The 14,265-nt window shown below is 59.9% G+C and overlaps 1 protein-coding gene across 4 annotated transcripts in view; it reads left to right on the top strand.

Moving 5' to 3' along the window:
• The window catches only part of BAIAP2 (BAR/IMD domain containing adaptor protein 2), a 50,962-nt gene that overhangs the window by 9,080 nt on the left and 27,617 nt on the right, over nt 1-14,265 (top strand). For 3 of the 4 annotated variants that reach the window (XM_065911035.1, XM_065911033.1, XM_065911034.1), the window contains exon 3: nt 14,160-14,221. In XM_065911035.1, the coding sequence (XP_065767107.1) occupies nt 14,160-14,221 (62 nt within the window). Of the gene's footprint in view, nt 1-13,564; nt 13,583-14,159; nt 14,222-14,265 lie in introns of those variants that run through there. The other variant, XM_065911036.1, reaches the window with a different exon arrangement.

The raw sequence follows: 14,265 nt of genomic DNA on the forward strand, positions 1-14,265 counted from the left end.
CTGAGCGGCAGCAGCTGTCCCTTTGTTCCCCTTTCCCGTGGAGAGCGAGTGGCCGCTTGGCCTTTGGTCCAGCAGCTGGGAAAGTGGCCTGAGGCTGCAGTTGCAGACCTCACAGCAGAGACGACCTCTCATCCTCACTCTGCCTGGCTTTGGATCGGCTTTGATAGGCAGGCGGCTTAGCCGGGGTGCCGGGATGGCCGCCTTTCCCATCACCTCACCTCCCTCCTGTCCCCTGCTGGCAGCCACCCACACTTGCGGTCGGCGTGTCCCTGGACCGCCACCCTCCCCGCCCTGTCCGGGCATGCCCGGGGCCTCCCGCAGCGGGGAATGATGTTGCTGGTCTGTGTACTTGGGTCTAAGGCCCCATCTACTCCCTCTCCTCACGGCTTTCCATGCTCGTGGGGCTCACCGGCAGCTCAGGGCAGGGGGCATGTGCTATCTGGGTCCAGGGCTCTAGGCCAGTCCCCACTGTGTGCAGAGCTGCGCCTTCCCCAGGCCAGGGAGCCAAGAGGGTGACCCCAATCACGGCACTCTGTGAAGGCTCACGCTCCAAGCTCATAGACCACGAATTAGGGGGTTGCTGAGATCTGGAAGTGAAAATGTTCATCCTCCTGCTTCTCCATCTACCTGGAGGCCGCAGGCTAGAGGGGGCAGGTGTCCCTTTGCTGGCCACAGCAGGGTGGGTGTGCCCCGCTCTCCCCGCCCCCTGACACGGGCAGCCTGAGATGCCAGTGTGGTGGGGAGCTCGAGGCAGAGCGTGGGTCTGTGCTCTGGTGTGGGCTCCGGGCCTGGTCGGGGAGGTCAGGTCTCCAGGTCAACTCCTTTTGCCCTGAAGGGGGCCAGTGCAGGAGCCATCCCACCCTAGGTGCTGTCAGCACTACTGTGTGCCCTCCAGGCTGTCCCACTGCCTTAAGCTTTAAGTAACAGGGTCCCTCAATCATGTCAGAGAGCAGGTGGGGACCCCCCCAGTGCCCGTCCCCTGCTGGCAGAGGCCAGGTATGGCGTCTCACCCATGCCCTGTGACTGCTCCCCTGGGGTGAGCGCAGTGGCTCCTCCTCACTTCTCCACCCAGCCTCCCTGTGAGCTGTCCCCAGGCCCTGCTGAAAGCACACATCCCCCAGTCCAGGCAGTGAACAGGCTGGCTTCCAGACCTTCTCTTCCACCCTCACGTCCACTTGTGCAGAATTAGCGTCTGTCTTGCTAGCTGGTTTCTTCCCCAGTGTTGGCTCCTCGGGGTGCCACCGTGGCTCTTGATCTGGTTCTTTGCGCAGGCGAGGCCGCCGTCCCATCCCCCTGACAGCCGTGCCACCATGTGCAGCAGCCCCCAGGGACCTGGCACACCTGAACGTGTCCTGCCCACTGGGCAGCCGTCTGCAGCCAGGCCCCTGGCTCCGCTCCCCAAAATGACTGTGCAGAGTAGAGCTGAGCCCAGCACGGGCAGGAGTGGGAGGTGGAGGCCAGGGTCCCCGTGCACCTGGGCTGCGGGCACAGGGTGCCCATGTGGGCAGGTGACTCAGGTGCTCTGTGCTGCAATCGTTCATGCACGATGGGGGTCAGCTAGCTCCTGTGGCTGTGCAGGAGGCTGAAGTGACACCCCCAGGAGCACTCTAGGCTTTCCTGGCTGGCAGCGCTGACATGAGGCCGTCATCTGCAGTGAAGGGCCCAACCTGCCCGGAGCCCTCTGTTTCCTTGGTGTGTGGCCGAGTTTCACAGCGGGCCCATCCCTCCAGAGCCACTGTCCGGGGCCTGTGCTCAGAGCCTCACCCTGGCCATCTTGTCTGTCTGTGCAGCTGAGGGCCAGTGACTGAGCAGCTGTTTTGTTTGGCCCTCACCATCTCCTGAGGCCTCTGTTGTTTTCTCTGCCTTTGAAGAGCCCGCTTGTTTGTGAACCCAGGCGTGTTCATACTTGCAGGTGCCCTAAGTACCCAGATCTGTCCTGGTGCCCAGGAGAGGGCAGGAGCTCCCTGCTGGGCGGGGCCTCGGGGTGGGAGGCAGCTCCCCTGAACCTGAAACTGGGCCAGGTTTGACCGTGAGTCACTGGATTAAGGTGTGGCCTGAACACTCCCCTGGGAGTTTGGCTGCTGTCCATGCCCAGCTGCCCAAGTGAAGAACAGAGGCGGGCCATCCCATGCCACCTTTGTAGACTTGCTCCGTGGGGACCCGGCTACCTCTTTTGGTTCCTGCTAATGCCGCCAACTTTCCCACGACTGCCTCATGCTTAGAGGCCTGAGGTGGCCAGTCCCTGCGTGCAGGTCACTGCAATGCAGGGGCCATATGGCCCCAAGGACCTTCACGACTATTACCGGATGATTCCATTCACAGAGATGGTTCTGAGATGGCACCACAGGTCATCCACAGATTGGGGGGCTGCCTGCCACGTTGGCTGCTGTGCCTTCCGGGAGGTTGTCGGGCTATATCATGGTCCCTTCCACATCAGGCAGAGCTGGTCACACCTGGCCAGGGAGCCTGAGTGTGTCCCAGCCTCCTCTGCAGGTGGGTGACAGTCTATCACATCCACCTTCTGTCAGATCCTAACAACAGGACATGACTGTGACTGCTGGACCCTCCTGACAAGACGCCGCTTGGAGGACTTATTAGAGCCTGCAGTGGGAGCCGTGTTCATTTCACATCCCTGAGGGTCCCCACTTGGGACCGTGTCACCCCACTCTGTGGTCCCATGCTGGCCACAGGCCCCTGTGTAGGATGGCGTCCCCAGGCCAGCCTGGAGTGGACGTCTTACCTACATCCTGCCTTCACCTCCCCTCCACAGCTGGAACACCACTGCACATGGAGGCGCTCTCCCTGACCCCCAGGGGGAGTGGCCGGCACACAGTCCCCAGAGCCCCAGGACCAGGGTCTCTGCTCTCTTGGCCTCCTTCAGGCCTCTTGACACCAGGCAGGACTTTTGTGGTGTTTCTGCCTCTGTGCTCGACTTTGTGTAGATGCTAGACAGATCAGAGGGGCTGAGCAGGGATGGGGGGCTGCAGTCTGAGGGCCTCCTGGACTCACACACCGGGCGTGAAGGGCTGGGGGCTCCAGTGTATCCACTTTGCCCGCCCCGGTGAGAGCTTTATGGGGCCGGCTCAAGCCTGTGTCGGGAGGGATTAATAAACATCTTAATTGGATCTGCCTGTTCTTGGTGGCTTTGGCTGTAGCAGGAGAGATGGCTCAGCGTGTTTTCATGCTTCCTCGGTGTCCGAGGGCCCCCTCTGGGGTGGCGACATCCGCAGGTTACAGCAGTGCGTGACTGGGTCTTCTGAAGACAGGCGGGGGACCCCGGGCCCTCTGACCTGGTTCCTGGGGGTCCTGCTGGGGAGGAGGGGAAGGGGGCCCTCGGCTGCGTTCATGCTGGTGGTGATGAGGGGCTGACGGAGTCTGTGAGGACCAGGCCTGGGCCTTATTCCTGCCGAGGGGGGACGTGTGGCCTGTCCAGGGTCTGCAGCCAGAGGCCCACCGAGGTGCAGCAGCACGCGCACGAAGTCTCTCCCGGCCTGGCCAGTCTGACTCGAGGGCCTGCGTGTCTGGAGGGCGCTGGGGGCCCCCAGTCCTGTGACCCCACCATGTCTCCCCCCGAATTGAGGTACCGCCTGCAGTGTGTGCTCAGTCTGCAGTCCCCCACCCCCACCCTGCAGGTGAGAGTGAGGGAGGGAGGGATCCTTTGTTGATCCTTTGTTGACCTGGTGCAACCAGGGTCTGCCTGGACCAAGGGGAGAGGACACCAGGTTGACCTGAAGTTCCTGCCTCCCTGTCACCCAGGCTCAACCCGTGTGCTCCACAGCCTCCCATCATCCAGTTCCTTGAAGCTGCATCCCCAGCTGGCCTGAGTGGCCAACCTGAGAACCCTGAGTGTGACCGTGGATGCCTGAGAGCATGTGAATCGGCCAGGGAGGCGTCCAAATGTATATCTGGTTCCAGGAGGTGTGGGGCAGGCTTGAGCTTCTGAGATACGAGCAGACTACCAGAGTGGCCGAAGTCAGTCCAAGACTGACCCAGTGCAGGTAGGGCGGAGGCCAGCCCAGAGGGTTGGGCCACATGTGGTCTGCACCTTGTTCCACAACACCCTGGTGCCCGGTGTCCAGCTGTGAGCACAGTACTGACCTCAAGGAGCCATCTGGTCTTGCTCCGCTCCAGAGCGGCAGCCAGGGAGGGTCACTGTCCGCTGTCATCACCATGGTAACAGCCATTGATTTTTGTCCTGGTTACCCCTCTGGCCACCTGCCATGTTTTGCCATTTTATAGGCAGGAGAAGAACGCTGCTTCTCCCAGGGACGAGCTGGCAGCTTTGAGGCCAGCAGGGAGGATGGGAGGTTGGTGGCTGATCCCAGAGGGGTCCCCCGATGCTGTCTAAGCTCCGCGTCCCATCCTGGTGGCTCCCACAGCCGGCGCGACATCTCCGCAGCCCCTTGGCTGTCTGTCTTCCTGGAACCAGAGCTCTGTATTCGTGCCTTGTTCAGGCGTATGCTAATTAGCTCTCAGAGGCGCCTTTCCGCTCTGGAAGCCACTAGAATAATTGAGCATTATGGAAATTTGCTTTAGAAGGCTTCAGTAGGCGGTGGGTGCTCCCAGCCAAGTTTGAGCAGCTGACCCCTTGGCTCAGAGCCCCTTGGCCACCGGCAGGGGCCGCAAGCTCCGGCTCCTCCTGGAATGACAGATCCTCAAGAAATGAGTGTTTTGGCCCCTCGGTCGCCGCCAGTGGCCCAGAGTTACACCTGATGGTGCGTCCTGCTCGCTGGGTTGAAATCTAGCTCTGGGAGGACAGGGCTGGAGTTCTGGTCTCCAAGGAGGGTCGGAGACCTTCTCTGTGCCCTGAGCACCATCTGGGGCTGCTGAGGACTACTCCGGCCTAGGGCTCTGCCTGGGAGGAGGTAAGGAACGCCAGCAACCCCGCCCACTGCACCGGAGCGCACACGTTAGGCCCGTGATTGCAGTCACGGCCCTGCAGTCTCAGTCTCGCCTCTGGCTAGGGTGCTCGTGTCCTGGGTTGGCACAGCTTGACGTCTGCTGGGGGCGGGGAGCAGCAGGTTACAGGACTGGCCTTCCGGGCTGCGGCCACCCAGGGAGCCCGTAGGGACCCACACGGGCAGGGACTCTGCGCTGGACATTCCTGTCTTTCCCACGTGTTCAGATCCGTCCTAGAAGCCTCGTGCGCTGGGAGTGCCCAGTGTGGTCTGGGATCACTGGATATTGCCCAGGTCCAGGCAGCTGGGGAGCCGGGTCCTCATCAGTGTCCCCCACATTCGTATTGCTGCTGAAGATACCCACTTTCTTGTTGCATTAGCTCCCCTGAACCCCAACACTGTGCCTTCCCAGGAGCCCCTCAACCCTGTGCTCTTGTCCACAGGGCCCTGTGCAAGGCCCATCTCATGACCAGGGTCAGAGACGGGCACAGTCCTCTTTCGGTGGGAAGGACACGGGTATGGGGTGGGGTGGTGAGGAAGAGAGCACACAGCCGGGACCCCTGCCCAGGCCGGACATGGTCACCAGGGAAGAAGGGCATAGACTGAAGAGAAAGGCCACCACAGGTGGGTGGCACCCTCCTGCCTGCGAGGGCTGGGCTCCACAGAAGGATGTCCTGTCTTGCTGCCCAGTTTCTGAACCACTGCACCTGCCCTCCTCCTGCTTCAAGAAGGAGGGTGTGGTGGGACCTCTGATGTCTAGATGGATGGTACCCAGCTTCTTGGCTGTCGAGGTCACTGTTACTGATGGGGGCAGACACTTGCCCAGCTCTTTCTCTGGGGCGGGGACTGTGCCGTGAGCTTTGCCAGTCCAGCCTCCTAATCAAGAGATCTGTGGTCTCACTGATTTCATCCTGGGATGGGGTACAGATGTGTACACGTAACCAATGAGACAGGTCAGCCCAGGCCTGGAGCCCTGTTCCTGGGATGCCCAGACTGTTGGAGCCTGTCAGCCCCTGGTCGCCCCGGTGATGGACATCCGCCAGCTGGTGGACACACAGCGGGGTGGAGGCTGGTCTGTGCTCTGGGGGATGGTCCTGCTATGTGGCACTGGGTCCCTGGGGAGGCCCGTCCATAGTGGTTATTGGACTCCCTCCCTACCCCCCAGCCAGGGCTCAGCCCGCCTGCGTCTTCCAGAGATGGGAAGTGCCCTCTATGACCTCCCCCACCGTGGGGCCCCAGCCTCCTCCTCCTGCTCATGTAAATCAGGTTTTAGAATTTTCACTGGTTGCCCCCTGGACACTGATACTGGAAGCATTGCTCCCCTGTGATGGTCACAGTGTTGTGGAGGGGGGACTGGCCCTCCATGCAGTGTGCCCAGCCTTGGGGTCTGGCAGCCAGGTGAGGACTGCTCCTTCATCCCATGCTGTCGCTAACCTTTGCTGGGGGTCAGCTCAGGCCACTGGCCGTCTCCATGGGAGCCAATGCGAAACTGGTTTCCTCAGGCCTGTGTTGCTTTGGCAAAAAAACATGTTCTTTTTTAAGCTTAAGTGGGTGAGAACTCAAATCCTTCCTGAAATCCTGTCTTCACTCCTTTGGGATAAGGAGCCTAGTGTTGTGGCCTGGGAGGGGGCCTCAAGTGGAGTCTGGCCCCCTCGGTTCACAGAAGGGGGAGTGGAGCTGCAAAGATGCCGGCCTGTGAACGGCCGGACCCTGGGGACAAGGCCCACCCCTCCCACCATCCTGGCTTGTTCCCAGTCTCCCAGATCCACACTCCCCCTCAGCTTCTTGTCATTTGCAGATTATAAGAACATGTATTTTTTTTTTTTTTTTTTTTTGCAAAAAAAAGAAAAGCAGACTGTCTTTAAAAATGTCAGCGTTGTCAGAGATGCAAGTGGAGAGGACTCTTCTGGATTTAAGAGGCTGAAAACTCCCGACTCCCGGAGGAGAGATAAGAATTCTGGTGCCGCTGGAGGTTAATTCCTCGTAACCCGTGATTTAGCCTGTTTATGACTGACTTGTTCCAGATGCTCACGGAGCAGCGTTTAGATAAACAGAACGCTGATTTATTGAGAGAAAGACCTGAAGAGCTGGGTGTGAGGTCCCAGCTTGGGGAGTAGCTCTCAGGTGGTGGCATGTCAGGGCACCAGGCCCCGCGATGCGGGCGCTGATGGAGGAGGATCTGTGTCGGTGGCCACCCTCCCTAGGTCAGGATGGCCGCGGGCCGGTGCACACAAGTCATGATCTCCAACTGTAGAAGCCGACGTGCTGGCCACACCACAGTGCCCACTACTGTCTTGGATGGTTCAGCCAAAAAGTATGTGCGTGGTACATAATGTACGTGTGTTGGGAAGAGAGCTGGGGAGCCTGGTGGAGGGTGAGTGGGTACCTGCTTTGCTATTTTTGCAGCTTTTGGGGGGTTTGGAGGGTGGGGCTGGGAGAAGTGTGTTCCGTCTTCTCAGCGCTGTTGAGGACAGATTGACGGTCCCGTTGATCGCAGGGCCGTGGATGGAACCTCTGGGTGTGGCTGTAGAACCGGCCTCCATTCAGGTCCCCTAAGAGTCAACATTCAGTGCCCTGGGGGACAGCCTGGTGTCTTGTGGAGCTCAGGTGGGAGGCAGGGCTGCACCTGGGCTGAGCTTGGGCTTAAGAATCAGTGAGATGAGCCTCCCCACCGAACTCCGCCCTGCCATCTCTGGATCATCCAGGGCCACAGGCCTCCTTTGTCCTCCTGGCCCGCAGGTGGCTCTCCTTCCTGACCTGCCTGGCCCACTTGCCTTTCACCCCACCCCATTCCTCACCGGTCCATGGTTTGTCTGCCTCTCCCGAGAAAGAGCATGGCCACCATGGAGGCAGGGCCTCTGGTTAACCGTCTCACCTTCAGCGGCACCTGCATGGAACACGTGCTCACGAAACAACCGTCAGAGGGGTAAGATGAAGGTGAGCGAGTGCCCCAGGCTGCGAGCAGGTCACCTTCGTCACAGTAACAACTCCCACATCAAGACACCAGCCTACAGTTTCTAGAGTCTGTGCCTTTGAAAAATCTGGTACATGTAACTTTCTCTAGTCTCCTGGCCTCTTTCATCTTTTCCCAAAGATCCCAGTTTGGGGAAACACTTGAATGTTTCTGAGATCTGAGATGTCAGCGGTGGGTCCTACATCCCCGAACATGTGTAACGTGAGTGAAGACATCTAACTTCTGACTCTTGCTGCTCCTCGAGTATCACAGCGGGGCCCCGCCCTTTGGGTGTCCAGACCTGGCCTCCTGTGGGCCTTGGTCCTGCTCACACTGCTCAGCTCAGGGTCTGCCCCGCTGCCGTCCTCCCAGGCGTGGGGCCTTCCCACACCAGGGCCCCCTTTTCCTCAGCCGTGCCCTCACCTTCCAGTACATCCCCACACTGCCTCTGTGCTGGCGGGGTCTCTAGTTTATGCCTTCTCCTCCCCTTGGTGGGGTGCCTTTAGGCCCCAGGGGCTGGCCAGCACTCACCCTGGCTGATGCCGGGCCCTTCCACCTTGTGCTTGTACTGAGGTTCTTGCCAGGGGCTGTGCACCGTTCTTAAGAATCTGTTGGGAATGTCTTTGCATCAGTGGTAAAACCGAAGCAGAGTGACAGTCCTGGCACTCTCCCTGGCTCTCCATCCCTGGGTTTGGTAGAAGCCAGCTCCTACTGGGGGGCCAGTGGGGGCAGTCTCCCCTGGGGACAGCCCTCGCCCTCCTGGCTGAGCTCTGAAGCAAGAGGGATGCTGAGTCACCCCGACTTGCTGGAGAGGCAGGCTCCTCGTTGTGGAATCAATTCCTATTAGTATCTGCAGCGTTGTCTTCCCAGGAGATTTGGACAAGCCTGGAGCAGGGAGCAGGACCCGCAGAGATGGCAGTGGCCAGTGCCTGGGAGGGGCGCTGGCTCTGGAGGAACCTGGGAGGGCCTGGCAGCACTGAGGCTCCAGCCCCTGACGTGGTCACGGTGCTGGCCAGAGGCCCCCTCTTTACTCAACTACCCTCCCCCTGCCAGGATCTGCTGGCTGGTGGACTTTCTTTCTCTAAGAAGATGGGAAAAACCTCAAAAATCATGTTGTCAAAAATCATGTTGTGAAGATTGTTTACAAACAGAATATAGGGTTGTTATAAAACTGCTTCCTAAAGAAAGAGCTGATTGTCACAGCAGCAGTGTTTGTAACAGCCCAAAAGTGGAAACACCCAAATGTCCACTGGCAGACATCAGTGGATGACTAGGTAAAGTGTGGCCCCTTCCCTGGAATGTCATCCGATTGGGGCGGGAATGAAGCCCTGACACAGGGCCACCGGTGAGCCTCAAAAACCACAACGCTCGGCGAAGAAGCTGGACACAAAGGTCTGTGTCATGGGATCCCGTTGATAGGAAACACCCTGAACAGGGAGATCCGTATAGACACTAGATGAGTGGTTGCCCGAGGCTGGAGGGAAAGGGGAGTGACTGCTGATGGGGACAGGTTTCTGGAGTGATGAGAACCTTCTGGAATTAGGAGCGGCGGTTGCCCGACCTTGTGACTGCCCTTGAGGACAGAGTGGCCGGTTGCGGGCCCCACAGACCTGGGCTCCCCAGCCCGCCCTGCCCAGCCACCCTGGCTCCAGTGCTGTGCCCCTGTTGGGGGCCACGTCCCTACTAGGAGGCTAGACCAGTTCTTTCTGCGTCTGTCACCCGGGATAAGGCCACTACCTTGGGGGCCAAGGGCCCTGCCTGGCTCCCAAGGCCACCACCCTGCCTCTTTTCAGGGGTCCACACACCATCTGCAGGACGCTCGGGCTTCCTAGCCCCAGGTGTACAGAGCAGAGGGGTGGCGACTGTCCTGATCTTGTCCTGTCCTAGTTGCACCAGCCTTACTGTGATGGAGGGAAAGGTGGTGACCGGCACATCGCCTGTGTCTGTGAGGAAGCACAGCTCGTGTGCTGGTGTGTGTGTGTGTGTGTGTGTGTGTGTGCGCGCGTGCGCTGGTGTGTGTGTGTGTGTGTGGCGCATGTGTGCACTGCCCCAGCCCCCGCCTTCCCCTGGGGGCAGGGAGCTGCCGTGTGTGCCGGATTCCACTCTTAACCCAAAGCCGGGAGGCGGGTGTTTAATGAGGTTACCGGGAATACCAGGAATTTTTAAACTCCGGTGCTGAAGGGTGTGCAGCCGGAGGTGACTCACCCCTGACCTGGCGGCCTCCTCGCAGGGTAAACACTGGGTGGCGGGGCTGAGGAGGGCGTCGCCCGGTTCTCAGGTGCCTGTCTGGGTTTCTGACGTGGTTCTGTCCTGGGTGAAGCCCCGTGGCACCCGTGTGTGCCCTTCTCCTGTCTCTGCTCCCGGCGGGCCACTCTCGAACCCTCCTCAGTGCCAGGGTGGTCTGCCCACTGCCCCCACTGCAGCACCCGGGGGCCTGGCCACCTGCCCACCACCCCCCATGTTCACACGTCCCGGGACCCTGGCAGTCCCACCAGGGGGTAGCGCTTGAGCTGGTTACCCTGCTCGCCGCTGTTTGCTCTGGTGAGGCCAGGTTTGCGCTGCTATCTTAAACCTGGTTTTTTGAGTTCAAGGCCCACCTGCACTGTCGACCCGGACCTGGATTCCCAAACAGGCCTGGTTCAAAGCCCGCAGCCTCCTCCTCCCTGGGCGGGGTGGGCCTGCGAAGGTGTGCCCCCTCGTGCTGTCCTTTGAACTCAGAGAAGCGGGGAGGTGCGCAGAACCCAGGGACAGGATGTGGCTCTGGCTGGCCGCCTGGCTCCAAGGACCCAGAAGGCACTTGAGTAAAAAAGGACCAGTGAGTGTCCACGCTGATGCCTGAGGCTCCCTGCTTTTCTGGGGAGCCGAGTTCGGGGCACAGCCTCATCCCCGGACAGAGTGACCATCCCCTGCAGCCGGCCCAGTGCCCCGACCGTGCTCTGGGTCCACTGCCCAGTGGCTTGCACACACACACCACCACCTTGCAGACGTGTTCACGGGACTTACTGCAGCGGCATGTAAAACGCACTGTGTAAGTTCCCTGTGTGGACTGACTTGTGCAACCACTGACTTGCAGCTCAGAGCCATTTGCCAGTTCCCCACATGTACCCCCGGGACAGGGGGATCTCTGGCGAGCAGAGGCAATGGGGTGTGTCCCAGTACATTGATGGAGCATGGGGTGTAGGGGCCAGAATCTCCACATACTCTTCTTGGCAACAAAAATTCCTTTTTTTTAAGGGATTTGCTGTTTGTTGTTGTTTCTGCTGTTTTTCAAACATTCTTGAATTGGTTGTGTACGGCCTTTTAAGGAGATACGTGTTTTCATTTTGAGTCGGATGTTAATTTATGATTCTGGGGCCTCAAGTATGTCCAGCAGCGCCACTTGCTCTGTCTTATTTATGGACTTCGTGTCACTTGAGAGAGTCCTTGGGGCCCGAGGGTGACCTGTGGGTCCGGACTTCGATGCACACCATTCTTAACACAGTTCAGCATCCCCACGGAGCAGATCAGATCTGGGGGGCCTCACCCCGCTCGGGAGCTGCAGGTCTGTGCCAGGTGGGTCAGGGTGGCGGCAGCCTGGCCTTGTCCCCTGGGCTGCCCACTTGTATTTGTCTCTGTGGTTCCTTTTTCAGCCAAGGATGGGGACCAGGAACCTTCCGTCCCCTGTTGTCCTTGGCCAGGGGAGAAGTGGATCAGGGCTCGGAGAGGATGAGTGAGACTCGAGCCATATCCTGCTGGGGCAGGTCGACCTCAGCTCAGCCCTGGGCGTGTGGTTGACCATCAGCCATGCTGACCATGGGCGGCCACAGTGGAGGCGGCACCTTCCTGCCCCCAGGCACCCTGCGCCAGACGGCACCATCAGACACAAAGTCAGGCTGCTCTTTGGACCCTGAGGGAAGTGACTCCCAGGGACTCTTGATCCCAAACGGGTGTCGCCGGCGTCCTGGTGGCTCAGTAACATTTATCACCTTGGGTTGGGGGTTATGTCCCAGGAGCTCCGGGCTCTGCCCCCGTTCTGGCACCTCCCCGCCCCGCCCTCTCATTCCCCACTCGTGGGTGAGCGTGGTCCTGGAGGCAGACCCTGCGTGGCCCAGCCCTGGTCCCCCCGGTCCCTTAGCTTCCTGGAGCTGCTTATCTACAGGAACATCGCCCTGGGGTGCTGCTGGGAGAGAGAGGGGAGATGGAGGCTCACGCACACAGCCACAAGTGTGCCCACTCCACACCCACGCGCAACATGGCCACACACTCTCACACCCACTCTCTCTGCATTCACGCAGGCACTCACTCCCACACACGCTCACACACACACACACCCTGTGTACCCGCATGCACACGCCTTCCCCCACTCACACCCACACAGACACTGCGTTCACACCCACGTGCTTGCTCACGCTCATGCTCTGTGGCGCGGGCCCTGCCTGCGAGCACCCTTCGCAGCCTCAGGCTGGGCCTGGGCTTCTTCCTCTCTCCACAGCAGCCGTGCACAGCCTGCTGCCTTTGGTGCCAGCCTGGGGTCTGTGTTTCCTCACGTGCTGCCTAGGAGGGGGTCTCCCCTCCACTGGCACAAGCAGCAGGCTGGACATTTAGCCCAGGGCCTGGTAAGCCCCAGCCATGTGTGATCTGACCTCATGACCAAGGGGACCTGCCAACACGCTTGTGGCTCCCTTTTTGACCTCACGGTTTGCAGGATCTTCGTTCCCAGATTAGGGATTGAACCTGTGCCCTCAGCAGTAAGATCACCGAGTCCTAACCACTAGACAACCAGGAAAACCACCCCCGCCCCCAATGTCTCTTGATGGGGACACGCGGTTGGCTTTGCCTGTTCCCTAGCACATGACGGCTCCTCCCAGCTGCCAGATAACCCTGGGGCTCCTTCAGAGGCGCTCCCGTCTCTTCCTCCTCCCTCAACAGACATCCATGTGTCTGAGGCAAAACCAGTCTTTTGGGAACTCAGTCCAGCGGCACCCTGAGAGGGAGAACTCAGAACTCAGACAGGAGGCAGGGCACCTGATGGCTGGAGAGGCTGCCCTTGTTCAAACAACAGGGAGAGACCCTGGGAGGCAGGGCTCCAGGGCCTGCAGGGTGGAGGTGGGCACCGCCGCCGCCTAACAGCCCACTGACCTTGGGCAGCCTGCCCCAAGGATTGGTGGAGATCTGACCACATGTGGCCAGTGGTCACCGTGCCCTGTGGTCATCAGGGCTGAGAGCAGCTGGTAGAATGGCCCGAGGACCAGGAGGAGCTGGCCTCCCCCAGATCCTGCCGTGCTTCTCGGAGGGAACATGACCCCGGGTATCACCTGCGTGCCATCCGTGTGACCTTGGAGGGCAGACAGCATCATCCCTTTAGGGCAGGAGCCACAGGAACTGTTCTGCTTTCTAGGAAGCCTTATGGAGACCAGGGGTTCTCCTCATGGCTGCCCACCCAAAGAATTCTCTGGATCATGTGAATCTGCGTGGCCTGGCCATGAGGGGAGGGACATCCTGGTGTAAGCAGCACCTCCGGGACAGTTAGTCAGCAGGTCCCGAGGGCAGGGACGTGCCTTCCTCCATGTGGCCACAGTGTGTGGTAGCACCTGTTTAGCAAATACTCGCCAATGAAATGAATGCAGCCCACACTGCCCGTTCCAGACCCACTCTCTGCGGAGGAGGAAGTGAGCCATTTGTCCAGGGAGGTCCTTTGTGCTGACTTGGTGGGTGTGGGCAGTGGCCCTGAGGATCATTGGAGGCAGTTGCTGTGTGTGCCCCAGCCTGGAGCTTCTATACCATAGTGTAGATTTGGGGTGCTGGGTGTTGGGGCTCTGCTGACCATAGTGTGTATTGAGCCATAGGGTCCTTCCCTCCACAGTCACCCCCCCCTTCCACACCATGTCCTAGGACACAAGGGCTGCTCATCGAGGCTGCCTGGGCCCAAGGTGGGTGGGCCAGTGGTAGTTGGTGCCTGTGAGTGAGAGGAGATGCCGGTGCTCGTGGGATCGCATGCAGGGTTGAAACCTGCAAAAGTAGGGCCTCTCATCTGACCTCTGCCATGAACCTCAGCTCCAATGCAGACACCCGCAAGCCCCCAGAGACACCAAGGAACTGTGCATACTTGTTGTTCTAGAATTTCCCATCTCCTCTGGGTGGCATCACCTGGAGAGGCACCCCTCCCCCTGCCCCCAGCGCACCCCTGCCTGCCTGCCAGTTCCCAGACCATGGCAACCCCAGTGCCTGGCCCACCGGTGCGTGCTCCCCAACTGTGGAAGGGTGATGGGGTAGTGATTCTGAGGCTCTCACTTCCCTTCTGCTTTTCTCTCCGGCCATCTGCCTTCCAGGGGATGTTCTCTTCCAGATGGCCGAAGTCCACAGACAGATTCAGAATCAGCTGGAAGAAATGGTGAGTCGCAGCCTCCCAGGGAGGCCGGGGGAGGGAGGGGCAGC

Source organism: Muntiacus reevesi, chromosome 18 (assembly GCF_963930625.1).
Source record: "Muntiacus reevesi chromosome 18, mMunRee1.1, whole genome shotgun sequence".
Classification (NCBI taxonomy): Eukaryota; Metazoa; Chordata; class Mammalia; order Artiodactyla; family Cervidae; genus Muntiacus; species Muntiacus reevesi.